Source organism: Nannobrachium achirus (assembly GCF_963921795.1).
Source record: "Nannobrachium achirus genome assembly, chromosome: 12".
Taxonomy (NCBI): Eukaryota; Metazoa; Chordata; class Actinopteri; order Myctophiformes; family Myctophidae; genus Nannobrachium; species Nannobrachium achirus.
Genome location: NC_137832.1, coordinates 49,693,652 through 49,709,273, shown reverse-complemented (window position 1 = coordinate 49,709,273; position 15,622 = coordinate 49,693,652). Strand labels below are relative to the sequence as shown.

General features: G+C 41.0%; 1 protein-coding gene across 1 annotated transcript; it reads left to right on the top strand.

Moving 5' to 3' along the window:
* Positions 1-2,248: 2,248 nt before the first annotated feature.
* Positions 2,249-13,730, top strand: fbxo21 (F-box protein 21; the record flags this gene model as incomplete). The annotated part of the gene is made up of 12 exons (XM_080738718.1): positions 2,249-2,466; positions 3,254-3,389; positions 4,993-5,087; positions 5,433-5,554; positions 6,882-7,028; positions 7,598-7,734; positions 7,852-7,988; positions 8,519-8,695; positions 10,681-10,813; positions 11,412-11,602; positions 12,013-12,170; positions 12,771-13,730. The coding sequence occupies 12 exons, from the start codon at positions 2,249-2,251 to the stop codon at positions 13,025-13,027; spliced, it is 1,908 nt and encodes a 635-aa protein (XP_080594844.1). The 3' UTR covers positions 13,028-13,730.
* Positions 13,731-15,622: the final 1,892 nt, after the last annotated feature.

The window sequence follows — 15,622 nt, the reverse complement described above, 5'->3', positions numbered from 1 at the left end:
TACCTAAACCATATTCCTCAACAATGCAGCAATACAATAAGAACAATAACAGGGACAATACAAAACGAAATAGCAACTAGAATGATGCAATTTGAAATTGCAAGTGTGGTTGCTGAAACGTTGAGTCATGCTGCCCTATTCACGGCCCGCCCACTCAGCATCCCCCCGGTGCTCAAGTAACGTTTTGAAGGGGAAAAACTACTAATATCACAGAAAATCACAGAAATCGCAAATTTAATGCAATTTCCGAATAGTACAGTATAAAATACGGCTAGCATGAACAAGAACACAAGATAGTAAAAGGTACAAAGCGTTATAATTTACTTTACCGTTCGAAATAATGATTTGTTGGCTTTAAGTCCAGCAATTTCTGTGATATTTTACCCTTCTAAACTGACGTCAGCACCAGGAAGTTGCTGAGAAATTTGCTGAGTGGGCGGGCCGTGAATAGGGCTTCTTGCAAATGAATTTCTTCTTACCATTTGAATTTTGCCCATTCAAGTCAATGGGGAAAATGTATTCACTAATAATAAATTAATGGCCATATATGGAGATTTCTTGTCCCTTTTATGCCCATATATGGAGATCAATATTAAGCCCATAGCTTGGAATGCCCATATATGGACATACTGTGTCAGTCTTTTGTGGTCTATGATGTCAGACATCTATGATGTCATCTCCATATTTGGTAAAAAAAATAAATAATAATCTATCTATAAATGCGAGAAGTCTCTGCGTGTCTGTCTGTGTGTCTGTAATCCGCGTATCTCGAGAACCGTTCGTCCCACCGGCTTCAGATTTGGCACGCGCGTTCCCCGCCGCGGCACGGAGTGCAGTGCCGGGTCTCGACTCGACCCGACGCGCGGTTTTCCCGAACCGGCGCGAAACGTTCGGAATCTCCTTATGCGGGGTTGATTGTTGACATCAGGCTGTTCCGGAGGAAATCGGCGCAGGCGCTGACTCATTGTGACATCACTTCATAAAAGGCTCTGACATCACGTACGCCACATGAGTCAACAAAAAATGCCATGGTTACGTATTCTGATGTTCCTATATGGGCATAAAAGGACACAGGCAAACATGTGGTCAAAACGGCTCTTATGACAACAGGTATAATGGGGTTTGCAATAAAGGGTGGGGCATTCATTCCCTATTTCAAATTCGGCACGCGCGTTCCCCGCCGCAGCAGGTAGTGCAGTGCCCGGCCTCGACCCGATCCGATACGCGATTTTCTGGAACCAGCACGAAAGGTTCAGATTCTGATGTCTGACATCAGGGTTTTCCGGAACCGGCACTGTGTCTGCATAGATCTCCATTTATGGGCATAAAATGGATGCAGACAGACAGATACGGATATCTCCTTATATGAGCATAAATGTACACAGGCAAACAGATGGTCAAAGATCTCCATATATGGGCATAAAATGGACGTAAAAAGACAGATACATATATCTCCATATATGGGCATAAATGGACACAGGCAAACAGATGGTCAAAACGGGTCCTATGACAACAGGTATAATGGGGTTTGCATTAAAGGGGGAACCAGCACTGTGTCTGCAACACAGTCGGAGGCACAGACAGATACAGAGATCTCCATAATGGGCATAAAGGGACACAGACAAACAGATACAGAGATCTCCATAATATATGGGCATGAAATGGATGCAGACAGACAGATACAGATATCTCCATATATGAGCATAAATGGACACAGGCAAACAGATGGTCAATTCAGATCCTACAGAGATCTCCATATATGGGCATAAAATGGACGCAGACAGACAGATAACTCCATATATGGGCATAAATGGACACAGGCAAACAGATGGTCAAAACGGGTCCTACAGAGATCTCCATATATGGATATAAAATGGACGTAGACAGACAGATATCCCCATATATGGGCATAAATGGACACACACAAACAGATGGTCAAAACAGATCCTATGACAACAGGTATAATGGGGTTTGCATTAAAGGGCAGGGCATTCATCCCCTATTTACATTGTTCCCGAGTTGGCCAGGGCGCCGACTAGACGCTCGGCGGCCGAGCTTCTAGTAATAATAATATACACACACATTTCATACTATGTACTATGCGAATTCACGCGAGAGAATTATTATTATTATTATGGTCCACCGGAAGGGGAGGGAACCGGGGACTCCAGGCCCCGCCCTCAGCCCGCCCCCTGCGCAATAAAGGGGCCGGGCCGGAGCGGTGATGTAATCGGGGTAAACAATAAAGATGGCGACGCATGGAGCCAGTGGTGTCAACGGGATTATCCCTGAACCCCCGAAAAACGCCAAGAAACTGACCGAGCTGCCAGCCGAGCTGCTGGAGTTGATCCTGTGCTCGCCCGTCCTCAAACACGACGACATCTGCAACGTTTCCTGCAGCTGCAAGAGGCTGCATGATGTGTGTCACGGCAGAGGGAAGGTTTGGGGACACCAATATAAACTCAGGTGGTGATATACATTTAGATTTTATTCTTCTTCCTCTCTCTGGGTGCTACAGACACATTTTCCTTATCTGCTTGTTTGGCAGACTATACTGTTGTTTCTCAGTTTGGTTTAAGGTTATTTTTCTTTCGCTGCAAATTCCATAGGAGCTGTCAGAACGTTGACGTTCTGCTGATGTAATTTAACATCACGCTGCAGCCAGGCCACAGACATGCTTTACTATGCAGTCACTTTAAGACACTCCACAGTATGAAATCCAGACAGAGTGTTCATTTAACTCTGAGAGAGTCCACATGTAACCAAATGGACCCTTATTTTGGGTCTCTTGAGTAACAAATGGCATTTGTCAAATGGATAAATGAACACTGGGGGATTTTACTGTGTATACTGCAAGTCTATAAGCTCAAGTGTTTTTGTTCAAGTGACCTTGGATGTTTCATGTGAACTGCAAAAGAATGCAGTTCTTCTGGCACAAAAAAAAACACCTTTTGGACAAGTTATTATCGAGCAGATTGCAATGCTTTTGTCTTTACAGAGGGAAGGAAGGCAGTAATCTGTTGTAGTACTTCTTGGTTGTCAGTACTCTCAGATGATTTTATTGTGTCAAAATGACACAATAAAATATATTATGAATATGCTTTTATGATCTGTGCAATCATATGGATAAGTTTATTAATGTATGCTGAACTTTAGTAATATAAACTAAACATGTATTGTTTGTGAAATGATGTCAGGTTGAACAGTTTTTAAACTGTCTGCATTTAACCATGGAATTAATTGTTCTTAACAGATGGCCAAGGTTACAGAAGTATTATCGTCAAAATGAGTCTTGTGACTGGCTCAGAGAGTACCGAACGCGACATGTCGTTGGTTTACAGATCAGAAGGACGGTAGAATCAATCTCCAAGAGATTCTTCACAGAGGTTGTAAGTATCCCCTCTAAGCGCAACCTTAATGTTACCATTCTCACTATGTTGGATTAGAATTGAAGCCGGCCCTACGGTAACTTTACGGTAAAAGTAGGCCATTAACTCATTGAATGCCCTTTTCAAGATGGCTGCCAAGTACCAGGATGCCACGTTCTTAAATTTCTAGTGCACGGATAAATTTTTAGTGCACGGATCGTGCATGCCCATGCACCATATATGCACCATATGTGTAGTACTTTTTAACAGCTTTCAAACAAAAAAATTCGCTTGGAAATCCGTTCAGGCATTCATGAGATATAAGCCTTCAAAGTCAGACAAAACAAACACTGCCACCTTCCTAAATTTCTAGTGCACGGATCAATTTTGAGTGCACGGATCGTGCACGTCCATGCCTAGATCATGCACCATATGTGTAGTACTTTTTAACAGCTTTCAAACAAAAAAATCCGCTTGGAAATCCGTTCAGGCATTCATGAGATACAAGCCTTCAAAGTCAGACAAAACAGCCATTTTTGACATTTTGAAAGATGTGTTTGTTATGGGGCTAAACATGCAATTTTGCAATTGCGATCATGCCTAATACATTTGAGGCATTTTTAGAATTTTTTTTATAAAAAAAAATTTTGAGATTTTTTTTTTTTTTTTTTTTTTCCAAAATGGCTTCCAACTCGGGAAACTCGGGCTGTGGCAGCCTGGGACTACTGTAATAACTCGGGAAACTCGGGCCTTGGCAGTCAATGAGTTAATAGGTTGTTAGTGGTGTATTACTGGCCAAATGAGGCAGAAAGACATTTTAAAAAGTAGTCTACTCTTGCCAAATAGAGATCAATGAGACCAATTTAAAGCTATACTGTGTAAGTTGCTCAACTAGTGGTCAGTAGCGCCCGCGTCTTTCGGACGTTTTTCGCCGCGGACCGGGCCTCACACCCCCCCGTCACCCCCGCGTCTGCCTCCACCTCGCCGAGATCTATCTTTGGAGGGGTCCCTGGTTCCTGTGCGTTCAGGCATTCCGGAGAAACGGAGTGTTTCACCCGAGTATAGATAGAGACACACGGGCGCCTACAAATATGGCCGCCCTATTGTGATAGCTAGCGACCCCACTTCAAGATGCGCTGTGATTGGCCGGCAGTGTATAACCCTCGCTGTGATTGGCCGGTAGTGTATGATGACGTCATTTTGCCGGGAAATCCCGCCCCTGTCACTGCTAGAAGAAAATATATAAAGAGAAGGCTTCAGAAGCTGAAAATAACGGAGTGGGTGTTCTAAAACTTTAGCGATTTAAGAGTTAGGACAATTTTAAGATTTGTTTTATAAAAAAAGTTACATGGTATAACTTTAAGTCTGCTTGATGTTTATTGAAAACTTGTTTGTCCTGCGGTAATATTTGCTGCAGGCATAGTTCTTCTACAGTAGCTAATGTTAAGGCCAAACCGCACCAATGCAACTCCTTTCAACATGGCCTTCAAACTGTTTTGTTTCAAGGAGTTGCGACTGAGTAGCCTTGGTGCAGTTTGACCTCTAGATACATGAGTATGAGTATTTGAGTTTGCGAGTTTTCAAACTAACCCCGAGATCTGTAACACAGCCTTGCGTTGGTCAGGTGCTGGGAGACAGCTTTGCAGAGATCGAGTCACTCGGAGCACCGGAGCACTTCTGTGAAGATGAACTCCTTTTCATACTCAACACAGACAAAAGGTGAGAGCCATGCTGTAGCCACAGTAAAACCCTTTGTCTTAATCAGTGGTGCTTTGGGATTTTCTTTTCCGGGCGGACGCTCTTTTATATTTACACGCTCGTGCACCGTTCGGTGCCGTCCGTGCGTCCGTGTGGGAATTTTCCGACCACACGGCGTCCGGTCGCGTCCGGCCTCCAAAGCGCTACTGGTCTTAATGGACCGTTTTGTTCAAGTTGTACAACTCTTTGGAGTTAAATGAACACTGGCATTTTACTGTGTATCCACAGTTCATACATAACATACTTTACATGATCTAAGTATATACTGTAACTGTGTCATATTTATTACTTTGTACTGCTCTTTAGAAAAAGCTTGACATTGAAGTACTATGCGAAGAAGATCCTTTACTTCCTGAGACAACAGAACATCCTGAGGAGTCTGAAGACGTTTTTGGAACAGCCTTCAGAACAGCAGTCTGCTCTAGAAGGTTAGACATTATTACACACATGGACTCTCTATGATTTCATAAAGCCGTTCCACAGATGGTAGAGCAATCGCCTTTGGACCGTAAGGTTCTGGATTTGATCCCGGGCACCACCAACTGTTTTTTTTTTACGCCGGCACAACGCCGTCATTTTTGGTGGAGCCCTAGCCTAACAGTTGTCTCCATAGCAATGTTCTGCTTTAGCGTTACATTAAAATAAGTTGCAACGAGATGGGTTGATCGCTGAAAATAGATGACAAAAAATGATAATCATCTAAACACTTATTTTTTTAATACCTTGTGAATATAGACGTACTGTATATCGTATGAAGGCACCTTTGTTTTAATGTAGAACAGGTTAGTGCTAAAGCAACCTCTAGACACTACTAAAGTCCCTTTCCCACAGGCAACCCCACCAACCTCCACTAACATCTGGCTTTTGTCATTGGTGCGAAAGGTTATAATCGACATTCATTCCGATGACAAATGACTGGAGTAGGCACAGGTACTTATTTGGTCTCCGAATAACAATGAATTGCAAACTTGAGACGCCCCTTCATTTTTGTCCCTTTTCCAGCACGATTCTATACGAGAATTTCACCTGACTGGATGCGAGTAGCCTGTCGATCCAGTCTCTTGTTTCACTCTCATTCATCGGTGCGAGTATTTCACCTGCTTTCGCGTGCGCACCAGATAGTGTGCTAGTAAAAGATTACTACCGTGATATTTTTTACTTTTGAATTCAAACATTCAGAATCTTATACTATACATGTGCCTCTTAATAATTGTCATTGTCATCAGTTTGGGTAGTTGTCTTGTCTTGCATATCGGCTCTGGTAAAAGAGAGAGAACACTATATCGAGGCACAGAGTGACGGCACTACTTGCAGCCAGGCATTTCATAAATGCACTTGTTTTTTGTTTTTACAGTCTATGGAACATACTCCTTTCTGGTGAAAGAACATCACAAGGCATTATGGTCCGTGTAAAACCACTAAATGTTTCTTTGGATCTAACACATGTTATTGCAAACTCATTTAAAATCTGAGACTAAATTAAGGTTTGTATAGCCCAACCAATGCCATATTGTTGGGCACAATCCTGTTTTGGAGATTCCTCCTAGACCACTGATTACTGATGTTACGACCGACATTTTGTAAAGAGAATTATACAATGGACACACTTACATGTCATAAAATAGCTAATCTACAAGTGAAAGAAAAGTGAAATAATGGCTGATAAATCAGCCAGACCAATATATATGTCAGGCTCTAAAGGTTTATACGCCATGCCTGAACCATTATCCTGTATTGGTCTCCTCGCTGTCCCAGGTGCTGTGCTGGTGGACCAGTATTGTAACCCCTTGGCAGATGTCACCATAGACAGCATATCAGCCCAGCTGGGGGAGATCACAAACAAGGTGAAGAAGATGCTGAGAATCAAGAATCCTTCCCACCCCAGCCTGAGGAGCACTCAGGGTGAGCCTTCAACTGTAGTTACTGTATATTGAGGGTGAAAAGTACAGGTTATGCTGAAATGGGCATCTGAAGTGCCTTTTTATGATTATAACTATTGATTATTTTATTATAAATCCTTCTGTTGTTCACTTTTTCAATTGATAGAATAACCAAGATGCATCTTTTTAAAATAGATTTTCTTTTTAATATTTCTTATTATTTTCCTTTGTTTTTGATAATCAATGTATGCCCTATTTTATACTTTGTCGTACAACGAGTCACACAGAAATTGCAAAAATAGCCAATCTACAAGCTTGCAAACACATGAGATTATAGATTCTCATGCTTTAAAGATATGAGAATCTCCCAAATTCTTCTCTCAAAAACTGATTTTATTGAAAATGATTATTTTTGTATAATTAAATGTATTTGTTCGATAATGAATGCTCAAATCTCAACATGACATCAGACACATACATGCGACGCATACATTTTTCATCGAGTTGCGTCAACACTTGACTCAAATAGAAATATGCATTACCATTCAGCTAATGTGCTCATGAAATCTTCTCATCTGATCTATAATCCAGGTGACTGCTTCATCGTGGAGGACTATGAGCTCCAGAGGCAGGTGGTCGGCGCCCTCAACAGTGTCCTATACGAGCAACTGCAATACAAGGGCAATGAGTTTGATTATTACAACCCTTTGAACTCCTACATCCACCAGGTATACCTCCCTGAGTGATTTTCCAGCACTTCTTTTCATAGGATTCACAAATGTTACGCCAATTGTTTCTATTCGCTTTGATAAAATGATAAAACAACACCCTTGCGTTCCTTCCAGGTGCTACTACGCCATACGGGCATTCCCATAAGCCTCTCTGTTCTCTACATGACGCTGGCCAGGAAGCTGGGTGTTCAGCTGGAGCCGGTGAACTTCCCCAATCATTTCCTTCTACGCTGGTGCCAGAAACCAACGGGGTATGTCCTTAACTTCTCTCCCCTCGTGACCCAAGAGCAGGTGGTGGTGTGTTGGTGTGGTGGTGAATATATTCAGATCCACCTGTCCAGTCAATAGCATTTAACCAATGACTATAATATTTTTTAATAAAAAAGAAAAAGAAACTGTGTTGTGTTATGTGCTTAAAAAACGAACAAAAGCAGACTAAAACCATTGAGAAAATGTCCTTAGTTTTTGTCTTTGTCGATTTATTTCATTGGCAAATTATTTTATACATAAGCCTAGTATTTGATATGAGTGGATATTAAGCATTCTCCACAAAAATTATAAATAAGCTAAACCAATAAAAGGAATTGGAAATAATAAACTGAAAAATGCTAAACTATAATAACCTGGTTTTGAGCCAACTGATTCAATTTCATTTTGGCCTCTCAGCCTACAGTCCAGTCACCACAAGGCCATTCTGGTGAGTCAGTCACACAATGAATGAGGTTGTGTGAATGACTTAATGTTTTAATGTTGCATTGACGAAACCTTCTCCCCGCCGCAGCATAGACATCTATGACTTTGTCTACATTGATGCCTTTGGTAAAGGCAAGCAGCTGACAGCTAAGGAGTGCGAGTATCTGATTGGCCACCAGGTGACAGCAGACTACTACAGTGCTATCAGCACCACAGAGGTGCTGCTCAGGATGGTTGGCAACCTGCTGAACATTGGCAAGAGAGGGTAAGGGTAGGGCTGTCACAATTATTACATAATCGTCTAATCGCAATTATTTTACATAATCGTGATTATTTTTCATAATCGTCATTATCGTGAATGTTGAAAATGTTTCATATATATATATATTTTTTTTAAGTAAAAAATAGTGGAAATAGCAGATCTACAAGCTCACAACGCGTCGCATTGCGACACGTTGTGAGCTTGTAGATCGGCTATTTCCACTATCAATGTAATCTTTTAAGTAGAAAGTTGTCAAATATGTCCATAATTTCTTTGTATATTTAGGTTATGTGTCATATCTGCCATGTGCAACTTCAAAGCCTACAAGCCAAACAGAAATGTAATTCTCAACAACAAAAACACAATTAAATCGTTAATCGCCAATTATTTGAGTGACAATTAATCGTCATGTAAAATGTCATATCGTGACAGCCCTAGGTAAGGGTCTGCATCACAACTGAACATACAAGGTCACTGGCAGTGTTGCCAGGTGTGCTTATTATAAGCAACTTTGGGTTTGTTATTCTGTAAACCTGCTTGTAAATATCGGTAGTTGATGGTTGCTCTCTTTTTTTTTTTGGGGGGGGGGGGGGGGGGGGGGCTTGTTTCTAAAGTGTAGCTGGTTCTTTAAATCTGTTTTCATTTTTTTTTTTTTTTCATGTCAAGGACACTCCTCCACCTCAAGGTAAAATTGGCTATTTTGTCCAAAATGATAAAAGAAAGAAAGTATATATTTGAAAAATTAAGTAAAAGCGTATACAGTACATGATCATTACATGCGTAAAGATTCAACAATTACGGTCTAATATTTCTACAAATTGCTATAAAACCTGTATACATTTAAGTCTGATAATGATTTGATGTGTTCACATCATGTATACTTTACATTATGTAAGAGCATTTTTCAAATATATATATTTTTTAACAATTTGGACAAAATAGACAATTTTACATGGAGGTGCCCACCTGACCTTTATCCGATTTAAGTATTTAAAATGTTTCAAAAACATGTATTTTTCAAGATTTTTCTTTGAAAATTGCGGATCTACAAGTTCACAACATGCGTTGTGAGCTTGTTTTGGTCTACAAGTTCACAACACGTGTTGTGAGCTTGTAGATAATGTATATATAGGTTCAAAGTGCTCATGTGGCCTATTAGTTGCTTCTTTTGGGCTTGTTTTCCTAGACCTGGTTGCTTATTTCTCTCACAAAACCTGGCAACGCTGGTCAGTTGGTGTGTATGGATGGATGGTGGTACTGTAAGAGGAGGGGTGAGCAGGTGTGGACTGGGGAGTGGATCGATAGATGCGAGAGATTCAGACACATTCGTCATTTGGCCAGACACTCATCTCAGGGACAGGTAGAGGGTTATTTGTCTCAAAGGATGGGCATGCATTTTAATGAAATGGGCTTATCGAGGTTTATCGATATTGGATGCCATGTTGCCTTATGTTAAGTCCAGTGTTGAGAAATGGTCCAGTAGACCAGGGAGAGAGAAGCACTGGAATAGTTGTGTTGAATCATGGATGCTTAAATTATATTTGAAGATCAGTTTACTTTTCTGGTTTGAGCATATTGTTGCAAAAATGGATCCAAAGAGGATCAGTATCACGTCACAGTGTCATGTTAACTTGTTATGTGATAATAACTTTAATATACCGTTATGTTGTGTTAAAACAATGTAAGTTATCATGTTACAACATGAAATGTTTTAGAAGAATGGGTTATCACATAATAACTAAGATAAATAGTTTAGTGTATTTGGTATACAATTTTGTATTATAGCCTATACTGTAAGTGTGTGTGTCATAACGTGAAAATAACTTGTTATAACATGAAAAACATCTTGTTATAACAATAAACCTTTCATGTTATTGTGTAACTTGATACCGATCCATTTCCCCCCCCTTCCTTTTCTGCCATGGCAGAAGTATACTGTACTTCCACATTGAACTGCATTAACCTGAGCGTTGTGTGGCTCCTTTCAGAGAGGGGAATGAGAAATCCTACCAGCTGCTGAGGGACTCGCTGGACCTCTACCTCACCATCAACCCCGACAACGTCCAGTACTTGCTGCTGCAGGCTCGCCTCTACTTCCACCTTGGCATCTGGCCAGAGAAGGTCAACACACAGAACCTGGCTTTTATCTTTCAGCCTCTTTATTGGAGGGCGTTCCTTCTTATGTGTAAAATGTCCATGTTTTGCTGAGTGAGTTAATGGCAGTCACTCTAAAGAGGGAATTTGTCCTTCGCTGTACAACGCGTTGTCACGTGTTGGGAAATAACTGATCTACAAGCTCGTACCGCGTTGTGAGCTTCTGGATCTGACATTTCTGACACCCAACTCGGTCTTGCAGCGGGCCTTAAGTAAGTCTTAACTAAAGGGGGGAATAGTTAATGTATAACTAACTTAAGCACACTGTGTCGATAGACAAGTACATGTTGGCAGGCATTTGAATTGCAGAGTAAACAATCATAAGTGTTAATCCACACTGTGGATTAACACATGTTTTGTTATTGATCTATTACAGTGGTCCTCAAAGTGGGGTCCAGGGACTCTGGGTTCCTTTTGGGAGGTCTAAATTGAACCCTTACAAGAATGTAACTCTGACAGGTTACAAATGAGGGTCCATTTGGTTTCATTTGTATACTGTCAGAGTTAAGGGGAGACCTTGACATTTTAAAGTTTGAGAACCACTGATCTAATACTATTATCTCAGGTGCTGGACATTCTGCAGCACATCCAGGCTCTGGACCCCTCCCAGCACGGTGCGGTGGGCTACCTGGTGCAGCACACACTGGAACACATCCAGCACAAGAGGCACCCGGTGGAGCCTGAAGTCAAGAGGCGCAGCGCTCCAGAACACGGGGAGGTGCAGTACTCTGTTGGCCTCGTCATGAAACACAAGAGGTGGGTCACAACTGCCTTAATGGGAATATCGGTTCGGGACTCGAAATTGCGTTTATTTTTTGGATGCAAATGCGCCTAAATGTAATCTATGCGACCTAAGAATATAATTGGGAGCACCCATACGATTATAAATAATTCCTGTGGTGCGACTAAAACGGCCAGTCGAGTGGACCAAAATGAGCGCTCCCTGCCTCCGCAGAAAACGAACGTGCCGTCCCCTCTGAGCTGCAGTAGCCCTAATAGCATGTAGCGTGTTGGTTTACTTATTGAAAAAAGTTAATTTCGAGCCCTGGAATATATATATATACTGTATATATTCTGCCCAATCCTGACATGCAACTACAGTATATTGAGGTTAAGCTACCCCTTCTTTCTGCATAGCACTAATCTTGTGTGTGCCCCCACATCAGGTCAGGCTATAACTGTGTGATCTACGGCTGGGACCCCAAGTGCACCATGAGCCAGGAGTGGATCACCACCATGAGGGTCCAGCAGCTGTCCAGTGGGGCCAACCAGCCCTTCTACAACGTCCTGGTGCAAGACGGCACGTGTCGCTACGCTGCACAGGGTGAGTAGTACGCACGCACGCACACACACATTTCAATCATTTATTTATGCCCACATAGGCACATACAGTAAGAGATAAAATACAATTACATAAATATTACAAGGTGCTGTAAATAATGTACAGTCAGCAAATCCTGGACGAATATCCAATAGCCACTTACCAATCAAGGGTACAAGTAACATATTTGGCGACTACCAATAGTAGAAGAGATTGCACAGAACTTTGCAAGCCATTTAACTGCTTTTTTGGCATCCCAAGTTGTTGGAAGCCTCACACACACACACACACACACACACACACACACACACACACACACACACACACACACACACAGCCAAACGCAGTACTTGCGCGCTCTGCTGGCTCAAGTAATAATACGCATTACACACCAACTCATGGCAGAACTTTTTTTTGCAGACAGAGTTTAAAAATAATACCCAGTGTGAAGTGAGCAGTGCTATTTATGAATCCATTTCATTAAGTGTCCAGTGACGCGTGGCCAATGTGGGCCACGCGTTGGCACCGCTCAAAAACCCCATCACACTGTATACCACACAAAGTACATGACACGTACATGTGCCTTGTGGTTGCTTCTTCCAGAGAACCTGGAGCCCCACTCGGCCCCCCTGGAGATCGGCCACCCGGAGGTGGGCCGCTACTTCTCCGAGTTCACCGACACCCACTACGTTGCCAACGAGGAGCTTCAGACGCGTTACCCAGAGGACATGGCCGAGACCCTGGGCACCGTGCAGGAGCTCTACCACAGACCAGGACCCCCCAGCGCTGCTGCTGCTGCTGGCACACAGGACCAGGGCCCCGCCACGGACCAAAACAACCACCAAGCCTCGCCCATGTAGCAAAGCATGGATCCAGCACCCCCTAACTGCCCAGGAGAATACTTCTACCTGGAAAGCCATTTTGTCACACGCCAACTTGATATTGTTTTACAGTATTCAGGTCAGGTCTCATTCACAAGTGTAACGCTAATTTCACTTTGTGTCGGATATAGCGACAGCTATAACCCACCAGTCAGCCATATTTCCAGAGACTGATGAGCTTGCCTAAGGAGAAATTAGGCAATAGTTGTAATTTTGCACGATACCCTTTCAGTATTGATCTATTGAAATGGTCTATACTGGAGGATTTGATATTAAAGAGGGGTAATGAAATCAGGATCGGTAGCCAGAAAAAAGATGTTCGATCCTGACACCATGGAATGCTTCCATGCCTGGACAAAACAATCCCTTTCCCTGCAATCACAAAGACTAACACACATACAAAAAAAAGATGAAGTGAACTTTGCTTTTAACACCATCCACGCACCACTTCCTTTAATCATAATTCATGCACTTATGAAAGTTTTGACTTTCACATTTCTAGAATGTGGTATTTTTTTTTCTGTATATTTAAAAGCTAAACATTGTAGAGTATAAGGGCTCCTCAATGTGTTGAGCTGTTCATTTATGTGTAAAAAGAGGAACCAAATGAGGATCACAGTGACTTGAAACCGGAATGACAATGAGCAATGAGGAAATTTCAAAATAAAAAGTTTCAAGGTTTTGTTTCTGTCAGTTTGCTACTTTGAATAGTAAAATTGGACGACAGGGTTAAATTACAGTATTTGCCATTACATGTTCACACTTTACAGCTGAAATCTGCAGGATTCTTTAACACTGTTTAAAATTCTTAGTGTCAATTTAAGTACCCAAATGGAACCGATCCATTTGCTTCCAGAATGAAACATTATTTTAAGGACTCTGAGAGCATGTTAATACAATATAGGCTGGTTAGCACTTCTGCCTGCTGTGGTTTGGAGTGGTTTGGGGGTGATTTCCCTTCACTTCACTGAGAAAATGTAGACCATGATGTTGGGTTGGACCAGTGGTGGAAAAGTACTTAATACTTAAAAGTTGAGTCAAATTATTCCATTCACAAGTTTTATATATACATTTTGAAGTTTTCAAAATGTATTTATAAAAACAATGAAAATAGATCTACAAGCTCACAAGTGTGCCACTATTTTCAAATACTAACCATGCTACTAACTATAATACTACTGCCTTTGCTACTGACCATAATACTGAAAAGAACAATAAAGCACGCTCATCCACTCTCTGAAAACTAGGGTCAGAATCAACAAAGAAGAATAAAGTCTGCACACTGGGTCATTCTGGGTCAAGTGTGTGTGTGTGTGTGTGTGTGTGTGTAACCTAACAACACCTTTTCTATGGTGTGATTGAAGCTCTTTCCAACGGGTGGTGCGTTGACAGTAAACCAGTTCTTCTGAGTGCATTTAAAATGTTTCTTTTGAAGCAAGATGATGACAGCATAAACAAAAGCCGGATGTTTAACGGTAAATTAAAGAACTGAAAACAAACGCACGCACGGTTGAAAAACTGTATGGCTTCCCTGTAATTCCCAATCCCTGCAGCTGTGCACCTGTGACTGATACTGACACCCCCAAATAGGCTGTGCCCTGAAATCACATACAATACATAGATTGCAATACAATGATCAAATTGGCTACAACACACATTTTGTCAATGATGATTTAGAAAACCTTGGTTTTCTCAGCATTATGCTCAATGGAACAAAGATTGACAAAAAAGACATCTAGAGATAATGCTAATAGACTACTATCTATTTTCTATGAAAAATAACATTTTGTAAAACAAATTGTATTCTATAAAACAGCAACATGTTTCGACTGGTTAAAGGAGCTATAGTCAACTTTTTCATTTTGGCCGTTGTCAGGCTGACTTTGTTTACATCCCTCATCTATTCTTTTATATTGAATCCATATAAAAGAATAGAAGAGGGATGTAAACAAAGTCAGCCTGACAATGGCCAAAATGATTATTCTATCATTATTTTATGCTTTTTGTGGACATTTTTGAAAAGAAACACATATGAAGCTTATTCTTTTGGATAAAATATTTTCGAAACATTTTTATTTTAGCATCCGTTTTTCAAGAAAAAGTTGACTATAGCTCCTTTAAGGCAAGAACAATCAATTTTTATATAATATAAAATCGAAATATTATTTTAAAATAAAGAATTTCATGAGAACACTTTCATGTTCTTCAAATGGATAAAATATTCAATATTTCTAAGCTTTCAGCCACATTCTGTCATTTTCAAATATGTAAAAATGGTTCAGATGAAACCAACATGACTAAAACAAAACAAAACTGAAAAATAAAATAAGATGTTTTAATTGTGTCATCTTGTCACAGCACTGACCAATTATGTAATCCTACAGTAGGCTGAGCTGTTTGAACATGTAAAATGTGTGTCATCATTGATTCCCCAAAATAAGGAACAAAGTGTGTCCCAGTCTGTTTGTTCATTAACAGTCTTTTAAGTTTCCAAATAACAAGGGACGATTCCTTTATTTCAAACTCTACAGTGGGTCCCCCATTCCTCCTTGAAAATAAAAAGTTTGAAAACAA